At 44.4% G+C, this 10,250-nt stretch overlaps 2 protein-coding genes across 2 annotated transcripts; both read left to right on the top strand.

Moving 5' to 3' along the window:
* Nucleotides 1-1,140: 1,140 nt before the first annotated feature.
* Nucleotides 1,141-2,394, top strand: LOC122320285. The gene is made up of 2 exons (XM_043208448.1): nucleotides 1,141-1,248; nucleotides 1,303-2,394. The coding sequence occupies exons 1-2, from the start codon at nucleotides 1,141-1,143 to the stop codon at nucleotides 2,392-2,394; spliced, it is 1,200 nt and encodes a 399-aa protein (XP_043064383.1).
* A 4,882-nt stretch (nucleotides 2,395-7,276) lies between these two features.
* LOC122320286 lies at nucleotides 7,277-9,720 on the top strand. Its single transcript, XM_043208449.1, has 2 exons — nucleotides 7,277-8,030; nucleotides 9,590-9,720. The coding sequence occupies exons 1-2, from the start codon at nucleotides 7,277-7,279 to the stop codon at nucleotides 9,718-9,720; spliced, it is 885 nt and encodes a 294-aa protein (XP_043064384.1).
* The last annotated feature ends 530 nt before the right edge of the window (nucleotides 9,721-10,250 follow it).

Raw genomic sequence — 10,250 nt, forward strand, 5'->3', positions numbered from 1 at the left:
GAGCTAAGCACCACACCCTCCTTCACTTGCGAAAATTTAATTTCAGCTTCTCCGCAGGCAGGACCACAGCCTCCAGAAGCTCTTGCCGCTGTCGCACCCAATACTGTCGTTGAACCATCTGCCGTGCCTTCCTCATCCACTGCTCTTATTGCTCAGGATTTCAGTACTGACATTGTGCTCCTTGCCACTGCCACAGTTCTCATAAAAAATCGATCTGGAGTTTTTGTTCCATGTCGAGCCCTTCTTGACTCCGGCTCTCAGCTTCAAACAAAGAAGATAAAGACTTTGGCTTCTGTTACTGGAATAGGTGATTCCAGCTTTTTTACAAATGGTCACTCAGTTAACATTACGATGCAGTCCCGAACGTCTGAGTACACGGCGAACATAACCGCAGTTATTGCTCCCAATATAACTGAGCGACAGCTTAGTTTCAATGTGGACATCGGCAGCTGGAAAATACCGCAGAACATACAATTAGCTGACCCTACGTTTTATGTCCCTCAGCGTGTGGATCTTTTGATTGGAGCCAGTTTGTTTTACGAGCTGTTGTGCGTTGGGCAAATTAAGCTCCCACCTGGCTTACGGCTTATACAAAAAACTCGCCTGGGCTGGGTTGTTTCCGGAGGATATGGTGTCTCCAATGGCTCATCGTTAATCTCGACCATTTCTTTGCCTACCGTTAGTAAGGATAATAGCTTGGATCGACTTGATGATCTTCTTCGTCGATTTTGGGAGGTGGAAAGCTGCGTCGAGCCAATTGCACATGCTACCAAGGAAGAGCTGGACTGTGAGGCGCACTTTACAAAGGATTTCATTCGCTCCCCTGCTGGAGACTATTCTGTTCGGTTGCCTGCCAAGCTCAATCTGGAATTATTGGGTGAGTCCTACCAGCAAGCTTATCGTAGATTCCTGTCCCTAGAGAGGAAGCTAGATCGTCGGCTAGCCTTGAAGGCCCAATATGCGGCTTTTATAAAGGAATAATTTGACTTGGGTCACATGTCAACAGTTGCTGGCGCAGACCTCGCTTCTTGTCGCATCTTTTTGCCTCATCATTGCGTCACAAAGGAGGATAGTTCCAGTACAAAGCTTCGCGTAGTTTTTGACGGATCTGCCGCTACTTCATCAGGCTACTTCTCAATCATGGCAGGCCCCGTAATTCAACATACCCTGTTCCAGATTTTAATACGATTTCGCTCATACCCGGTAGCCATCACTGGAGACATTTGTAAGATGTACCGTTGTGTCAAGGTACATCCAGAGGACAGCTATTTGCAATGAATTTTATAGAGGACTTCCCCACAGGACAAGCTGCAAGTGTTTAAGCTGGGCACAGGCACTTATGGCACGAAGCCTGCATCATTTCTGGCTGTGCAGGCTATGCATCAGCTGTCAAGAGACGAGCACTCTTCGTTTCCGCTTGGGGCTGAGGTCATTCAGCGCGACTTTTACGTAGATGATCTGATATCTGGAGCCCAGACCGTGGACGAGGCTATCATCATTGTAGATCAGACTTCTAAAATTCTGTCCAGAGGAGGATTTAAACTTAGAAAGTGGTGCTCAAACGTTCCAGCGGCTTTGGGTGGAGTGTCTGACGAAGATAAGGAGTCATATTTGAAGTTTGATGACGGCACTGACTTTATTAAAACTCTGGGTTTAGCCTGGGATCCTGCTTCTGATCAGCTCTTGTTCTCTTTATCTGTCTTGCAGTTGACCTCAAGTCCCTGTAGGCGATCTGTCCTGTCTGCCATTGCACGATTTTATGATCCTCTTGGATTGGTTGGTCCGGTGATAGCAAAAGCGAAAATTTTCCTTCAGCAATTGTGCAAGAAAAGGTTGTTCTGGGATGAAAGCCTTCCTGAAGCTCAGAATACGGAATGGAGTTCGATATGCAGGAGTTCTGTGCAAATCAAGCGTTTGTGTTTCCCTCGGCTAGTGCTGTCTCCAAACTCAGAGATTCAAGTCCATGGATTTTGTGATGCCAGCATGGAAGCATACGGCGCCTGTGTCTACATCGTGTGCAGTGGACAGTCACAGTTGCTTTGTTCAAAGTCAAGGGTTGCTCCCTTGAAGACACTCACCGTGCCCAAGCTGGAGCTTTGTGGAGCCGATCTCTTGTCTAAGCTCATAGAGGGACAGTATTATTGTTGGAGTGACTCTGCGGTTGCGCTCTCCTGGATCCGAGACGAGCCCTTCAGGTTCAACATGTTTGTGGCAAACCGAGTTGCTGCCATCCAAGAGCGAACCGATTCGATGGAGCGTTACGTTCCAACTTCTTTGAATCCGGCTGACATTCTCTCCCGAGGTGTCCTTCCCACTGAGCTGAGCGAGTCCCCTATCTGGTTTAACGGGCCGACATTTCTTTGCGGACCCAAGTGTAGGATTGGTATAGGATAGTAGGATATCCCTACTGTGTGTAAGTTAAGGATCTAGTATTAAGCATGAAGTATTTAGTATTTAAGTATTAATGTTAAGGATGTTAAGCTTTTAGGAATACGACCACACTCGAGAATAAGTCACAGAACCGACAAGTCGAAGCTAAGAGAAAGAGTGTAAAAGAAGTTGTAAAAGATGTTGAAGAAATATAAAGAGTAAAACGCGAAGTGTTCTGCAATTAATAAGGGCATTAAGAGGATTCTGGAAGTTCTATTAAATAAACATTTGTGGGTGGCTTTTATAAGTTATACCCTACAAATATTGGGGGCTCGTCCGGGAAATGAAATAGAACATTCTGGAAATTTCTTTTTGCGTCTTTTATAAGTGCGGATGTGTGTGTGCGCGTTGTGCGAAACAAGAGAAAGAGGATTGAAAACTGCGTAAAGTCGAGGCGTCGTGGAAATTCGTGGAAAAGGAAGTTTCCGAGAATTGGCGAAAAGATCGCGGGTTGATGGCGTCACACAGACAATCATAACGACGTGAAAAGTGGCAACCACGCATTTACTTACACATAACGATCGTCAAATCGGTGTAAGTATGTGTGTGGAACACGAGCAGGAGTGTGCAAGCAAGATCGAATATTGACGGCGTCGAGGGAGTTGCAGTTGAAGAGGTGCAAATCTAACGACACAGAGGTCGTGGATTGGCAGGCTGCAACAACAACAACGGCTAAACAGTCGTGAAGCAGTGCGACACAGAGGTCGACTGGTGACGGCGTCGAGGGAGTTGCAGTTGAAGTGGTGCGAATCTAACGACACAGAGGTCGTAGGTTGGCAGGCTGCAACAACAATTATCGGTCAGTGGCGAAGCAGTGTGACACAGGGGGTCCACTCCAGCAACAACAAGAAGTGACGGCGTCGAGGGAGTTTGCAGTTGAAGAGGTGCGAATCTAACGATACAGAGGTCGTAGGTTAGTAGGCTGCAACAACAATTGTCGGTCAGTGGCGAAGCAGTGCGACACAGGGGGTCCACTGTAGCAACAACAAGAAGTGACAGCGGCGAGGAAGTTCCAGTTGAAAAGTGGCAACCGCGCATTTACTTACACATAACGATCGTCAAATCGGTGTGAGTATGTGTGCGAACCACTAAGCAGGAGTGTGCAAACAAGAGGTGACAGCGGCGAGGGAGTTGCAGTTGAAGAGCGTCAAATCTAACGACACAGAGGTCGTGGATTGGCAGGCTGCAACAACAATTGTCGGTCAGTGGCGAAGCAGTGTGACACAGAGGTCCACTCCAGCAACAATAACTGCCGGAGGGCGGTAAAGCAGTGTATTCAAGGAGTCTGTGAGGGAGTTGCAGTTGAAGAGGTGCGAATCTAACGACACAGAGGTCGTGGATTGGCAGGCTGCAACAACAATTGTCGGTCAGTGGCGAAGCAGTGTGACACAGAGGTCCACTCCAGCAACAATAACTGCCGGAGGGCGGTAAAGCAGTGTATTCAAGGAGTCTGTGAGGGAGTTGCAGTTGAAGAGGTGCGAATCTAATGACACAGATTTCGTGGATTGGCAGGCTGCAACAACAATTGTCGGTCAGTGGCGAAGCAGTGCGACACAGGGGGTCCCCTCTAGCAACAACAGGAAGTGACAACGGCGAGGGAGTTGCAGTTGAAGAGCGCCAAATCTAGCGATACAGAGGTCGTAGATTGGCAGACTGCAACAACAAGTGGTGATCAGTGGCGAAGCAGTGCGACACAGGGGGTCCACTCTAGCAACAAGAGGTGACAGCGGCGAGGGAGTTGCAGTTGAAGAGGTGCAAATCTAACGACACAGAGGTCGTGGATTGGCAGGCTGCAACAACAATTGTCGGTCAATGGCGAAGCAGAGCGACATAGAGGTCTACTCCAGCAACAACAACTGCCGGAGGGCGGTAAAGCAGTGTATTCAAGGAGTCAGCGAGGGAGTTGCAGTTGAAGAGCGCCAATCCTGTGCGACAAGGAGGTCGTACATTGGCAGGCTGCAACAACAACAACGGCTAGAGAGCCGTAAAGCAGTGCGACACAGAGGTCGACGGCTACAACAAAGAGGAGTGACATCGTCGAGGGAGTTGCAGTCGAGGAACGCCAATTCTGGGCAACACGAGGTTGTAGAATGTCAGACTGCAACAACAACAACAAACTAGCAAGCAGTGCTATCGACAAGGAATCGGTTAAGTAGAGCTACGTGAGATCATGGATGCCAAAACAATATTGTCTTTAAGAGTGGAGGAGTTGCGACAACACTTAAGAACTTTAGAGTTAGAGTCCACCGGTAGAAAATCCGTGCTGCAGGATAGACTGTTAGAGCATTACAATCTAGGAGATGTCGAGGAGGATGAAGAAGAGCAAGAGACGCACTCAGTTAAGTCTAGAGAGTATCAAGAAGCAGAGACAGATGGTTTTAAGAGCGCATCAAGATTTACGCTCCAAGATGTTCAAGATAGTGTATCACATTTTTCAGGATCAGATCAACCAGATATCGGTCAGTGGGTATCTGAATTTGAAGATTGCGCTGCAACGGTAGGTTGGGATAGCGTACAGAAGTACATCTACGGGAAGCAACTGTTGCAAGGAGCAGCAAAATTGTTTGTGAGAGGTCTAACAGGCGTAAGAGGATGGGAACAATTGAAGGCAAAGCTGCGAGCCGAGTTTGGCAAAACAATGTTGGCAGCTGAAGTACATAAACAACTGAAGAACAGAGTAAAACTTGATAAAGAGTCGTTAAGTGAGTACCTGTATAGTCTGATTGAGATTGGGAAGCAAGTCAAGTTAGACGAAGCAAGTCTCATATGGTACTTCGTGGATGGTGTTCCAGATAGTAAATTAAACAAGAGTAATTTGTACCGGTGCAGGACGCTTAATGAATTGAAAGCAGAGATAAACATTTACGAAAGGATCAAGGAGAGTACCGAGAGCGGCAGTACAAGAAAACCAATTCCCCAGATTAAGAAGAAATGTTTTAAATGTGACAAAGAGGGACACTTTTCGAAGGAATGTAGTGAGGCAGTTTTATGCTTTAAATGCAATAAAACTGGTCACATTGCTAAGGATTGCAACCAGGAGAAAACAATCGAAGGGAATGAGAAGTCTAGATCGATGTCAAAAGACGGAATCAGTACGGTCATATGCGTAAATGACGTATACTTTGTCGCAATGATAGACTCAGGATGCGATCTGAGTTTGATGAGGGAAGATCTAATGGAAAAGCTAAAAGAAGTTAGTCTAAGGAAGGAGACAAAGAGCTTGCGAGGCATAGGGACTGGAAAAATTAAAACGATCGGACAGTTTGAGACAGTAGTGTCAGCAGGGGATGTTTGCTTTAATGTAACTTTTAATGTAGTCAAACAAAAAGACATTGAGTATGCAGCCATCATTGGGAACGACGTTTTGAAGGAAGTAGATATCATTTTTAGTTCAGGTGGAGTACAATTCAGGGAAAAAGAAGTATCCGAGATATTTAAAGGATTGTGCGTGAACGAAATGATCACTGAACCTAGAACCTCAGAGGAAGTGCAGTTAAATCATCCTAGTAAGGATTTGAGAGGTGAGGTTGAACAGTTGATAGACAGCTACGAAGCAGAGAAAGAAATAGAGTCGCCAGTGAGAATGAAAATGGTGGTTGAAGACGATTTTCCTGTTTATCAGTCCCCATATAGAATTCCATACGCAGCACCAGTAGTTCGGGTTGGTAAGAAAGATGGTTCGAAGAGACTTCGTTGTGATTTCAGGATAGAAGAGGAGTCTATTTCTCCCTCAAAGGACAAATTTGAGGCGGCGTTACAGTTTCCGATTCCAAAAACGAAGAAGCGCAAAAGAGGAAGATTGAAAAGAAAATCATGGACGATACGAGGTAAAGGTTGCCAAGAAGGTCCAAATCACACGTTTACAGCAGGAGAGTTTATGAAAGTGGGTTTAGTTCGGGGCAAACTAAGATTCAAGATTGCCGAATGTAGGATTGGTATAGGATAGTAGGATATCCCTACTGTGTGTAAGTTAAGGATCTAGTATTAAGCATGAAGTATTTAGTATTTAAGTATTAATGTTAAGGATGTTAAGCTTTTAGGAATACGACCACACTCGAGAATAAGCCACAGAACCGACAAGTCGAAGCTAAGAGAAAGAGTGTAAAAGAAGTTGTAAAAGATGTTGAAGAAATATAAAGAGTAAAACGCGAAGTGTTCTGCAATTAATAAGGGCATTAAGAGGATTCTGGAAGTTCTATTAAATAAACATTTGTGGGTGGCTTTTATAAGTTATACCCTACACAAGTTTGACTGGCCTTCCCCAATCCTTGCTGAGAAGTCAACGCTTGAGCTTCGTCGAAAGGTCCTGTTAATTAAATCGACATACGTAGACATCGTAGCCTGTTAAAAATTTGCAAATTCCTTCTCTGCGCTTCAAAGGATTTTCGGATACGTCTGCAAATTTATCAATCGCATTCGGCAGCCGGATCTTAAGGTGTCGGATATCCAAAGCGGTACTCAGTTGTTGCTTCGGCTGGTTCAGCGTTCTCATTTATGGGAAGACATAAAACCCTTGCAATCTAAGGGAATTGTAGCCCTTTCTAGTTCACTTGCGTCTCTATCTCCCTTTATTGATCATTTTGGGCTTCTTAGAGTGGATAGCCGACTAAAAAACTCGTCGCTGGATTTTAATAGCCGTCATCCAATCATATTGCCACGGAGCCATCCTGTCATAGCCGCCGTCATTACTCACTTTCATGAGCGTAATCTGCACACTGGACCTCGGGCCCTTCTCGGCATAATTCGGTCCCAGTATTGGCCTATTGGGGGGAGGAAGACGGTAAGCAAGGTCTTGAACAAATGCGTCAGATGCTTTCGAACGAAGCCTCGATTAGTGGAGCATGTAATGGCGGATCTCCCAAAGGAGCGATTGGATGGATCGCATGCATTTGAAGTCACTGGCATTGATTTTTGTGGGCCATTCTTTTACAAGCCGGAAGTGCGAAACAAGGCCCCAGTAAAATGCTACGTTTGCGTCTTTATCTGCTTCGCAACAAAGGCCATTCACTTGGAGTTGGTCAGGGATCTCTCAACGGTAACATTTCTGCATGGCCTCAAGAGATTTATATGCGCCAGAAGGAGACCGCTGCAGATTTGGTCGAACAATGCAACGAACTTTGTGGGTGCACGCAATGAGCTGCTTGAGTTGAGACGCCTATTCCTCAGCGACGAGCATCAGAAAGCGACGTTGGATTTTTGCCTAGCGGAGCTTATTGATTGGCGCTTTTTTCCTCCCAGATCGCCACATTTTGGTGGTCTCTGGGAAGCTGCGGTGAAGACGGCGAAGTACCATTTCTACCGCGCTATTGGGCCTTCAGTGTTGACCTTCGACGAGCTGCGGACTCTTCTGTGCCATATTTCGGCAGTAGATAACTCCCTGCCTTTAGTCTCAATTTCAGAAAATCACGCTGATCTGGATGTGCTAACGCCAGCCCACTTTCTGAATGGTGGCCCACCATTCTCATTCATCGAGTCGGATGTGACCGCCCTCAACTTCAATCGGTTGGATGGATGGCAACGTGTGGCCTACTTGCAGCAGGTCTTCTGGACCCGATGGAAGGAAGAATACCTGACGCTACTGCAGCAGCGCTCCAAATGGCGTACCCCGAAGCCTGGCCTAGTTGTCGATGACGTGGTGCTGGTCAAGGATGAGAACTTGCCTCCGATGAAGTGGCCCCTAGCGAGAGTCGTTGAGCTTCTGTGTGGTCGAGATGGAGTTGCTCGAGTTGCCGTCCTCAAGACAACATCTGGAGTGACAAAACGAGCAGTTAATAAGCTGTGTCTGCTGCCCCTTAAGGATGCTGTTGAAAGCCAGGCCTCCAACGGGGGGAGTATGTCGGGTCATCCAGCCGCAGCAGATATTTAGGTTCTCTTTATGCTAGCTCTTAGCTTATCTGCATAATTACCATCGCTCTCTCTCTCTCTTTATCTTTCTATTCGCTCTCTCTCGTTGCTTGTTGGTTTATACTTTGGGTCAGCAATCGGCTGATCCGCGTCTCAATTCAATTGTAATACTTCTTTTCGATCCCGCGGACAATTGTAACTCTTTTTCGTCGAAAATAAAATCGCTGCTGCAGAAATCGAAAACAAAATTTTCTTCGTGCATAATTAACTTCAACAGCTAATAAAAAAGCTTATTAGCTCAACAGTGATTAAAAGGTAAAGAAAATTTTTTTTTGTTTTATAAATGAAAAGGAATAATTTTATTTCATTTCACAAAAGTAATGAATTCATGTCGATTACAAAAATCAAGTGTAAATAACACGAAACTAAATAAGTTGAGCTTCTCTAAGTAAATGATAGTGAATCCAAAGTAAATGCAGAAACGAAGCGTTATACGTTTCCGCGAATTATCCGTTTCATTGAAGTTGTAGTGATACAATCAGGGTCTTTTCTCTTCAGTGGTCGCAGCAAAAGTGATCTTTATTTCATCATCTCTGTTAATGCTTAGCCTATTTCACAATCTCGTATGTGCAAGAGAGAGAGACGTACATACTTAGAGATGGGTTTACATGGTGTTTCTTAAAGGAGTAAGGGGGGACATAAAGGATGACTTAACTTAAGGGATACACAATAACGTTAACTGCTTATCAAGCAGTGCTTAATAATAGGTATATGTACATAGGGCTGCTTGCTACAATTCGGCCATCCTGACCGGAGAGCTCCTGATCTCTTATCTATTTACAGTGTTTATCCATGGACGCATATTTGCTACTGCCCAGACTCCTTTATAAGGAAGTCTAGACTGTTGAAACCCTTCAACATCCTCCAAGACATACCTATCATTACGCAGTACTTTAGTCACTCTATAAGGACCTTTAAACTTTGGAATTAGCTTCTTAGACACGCCTATGTGAGAGTCGAAATTCTTTATCACAACTAAATCGTCGAATTCATATTTAAGAGGATCTTTTTTTTTGGAGTCTGTTCGTACCTTATTATATTTTTGCAACTTTTCAATACTTTCACCAGCCTTATCTCTAATTTTCTCTAAATCTCTACTTTCATTTTTATTTAACTCTTCTAAACTCTCTTTAAACTATCTATAACCTTACCCTTTTGAGACTCTCCGAACAAGACCTGGCTTGGATGTTGATTGATTGACCTTTGCATTGTATTATTAAGGGTGTATTCAACTGTTTCTAAAACTGTGTCCCAGTGCAATCCTTTGTCTGGTTCAGTCAGTTTCGCAATCATCTGGCCCATGCTTCGATTTACCCGCTCTACTTGACCACTAGCCTGTGGGGACCCGGTAGCTATTTTTATATGTTTAACATCATTTTCCTCTAGAAAGTCTTGAAATTCTTTGGATGTAAAACATGTTCCTCGATCTGATATCACACATCTTGGCCTACTATAGAATCTAAAATAGTCTTTTAATGCTAATATTGCTTCTCTGGATTTTGTAGTTTTTGCAGGATAAAGTCTGACGAACTTTGTAAACGCGTCTATAATGACTAAAACGTGTTTATTGGATCTACTCTTATCTACAGGACCATAGTGGTCAATGGTGTATAACGTCAAAAGGGATTGTTACCTTGGGAATGTTGTGCAGAAAACCTTCTTCTTTTCCAGACTTTTCCGAATAAGCAATACATTTTAACCAATTACTAATGTGTTGCTTGTATTTTTCTCTAACTTTGGGAAACCAGTAACTTTTTGAAATAATTTCTACCATCTTGTCTATACCAACGTGTCCTAACTGATTATGATAATTAAATAGCACGTGACTTTCCATTTCGTTTGGCACATAAAATAAAAGAAAGTCCTTATCTTTCTTTCGGTAGACTATTCCATTTCCCATTTCATAATCCTTGAGT

The sequence above is a fragment of the Drosophila ficusphila genome, unplaced genomic scaffold, assembly GCF_018152265.1.
Source record: "Drosophila ficusphila isolate 14025-0441.05 unplaced genomic scaffold, ASM1815226v1 contig_47, whole genome shotgun sequence".
NCBI classification, from domain to species: Eukaryota; Metazoa; Arthropoda; class Insecta; order Diptera; family Drosophilidae; genus Drosophila; species Drosophila ficusphila.

What these genes read in the sequence shown, in the direction of transcription:
- LOC122320286 (XM_043208449.1), top strand. Translation starts at nt 7,277, where the DNA reads ATGGCGGATCTCCCAAAGGAGCGATTGGATGGATCGCATGCATTTGAA. An exon ending in GCAGCAGCGCTCCAAATGGC is followed by an intron (nt 8,031 to 9,589) that starts GTACCCCGAAGC and finishes ACTGTGTCCCAG; the next exon opens with TGCAATCCTTTGTCTGGTTC.
- LOC122320285 (XM_043208448.1), top strand. Translation starts at nt 1,141, where the DNA reads ATGGCAGGCCCCGTAATTCAACATACCCTGTTCCAGATTTTAATACGA. An exon ending in AGATGTACCGTTGTGTCAAG is followed by an intron (nt 1,249 to 1,302) that starts GTACATCCAGAG and finishes ACTTCCCCACAG; the next exon opens with GACAAGCTGCAAGTGTTTAA.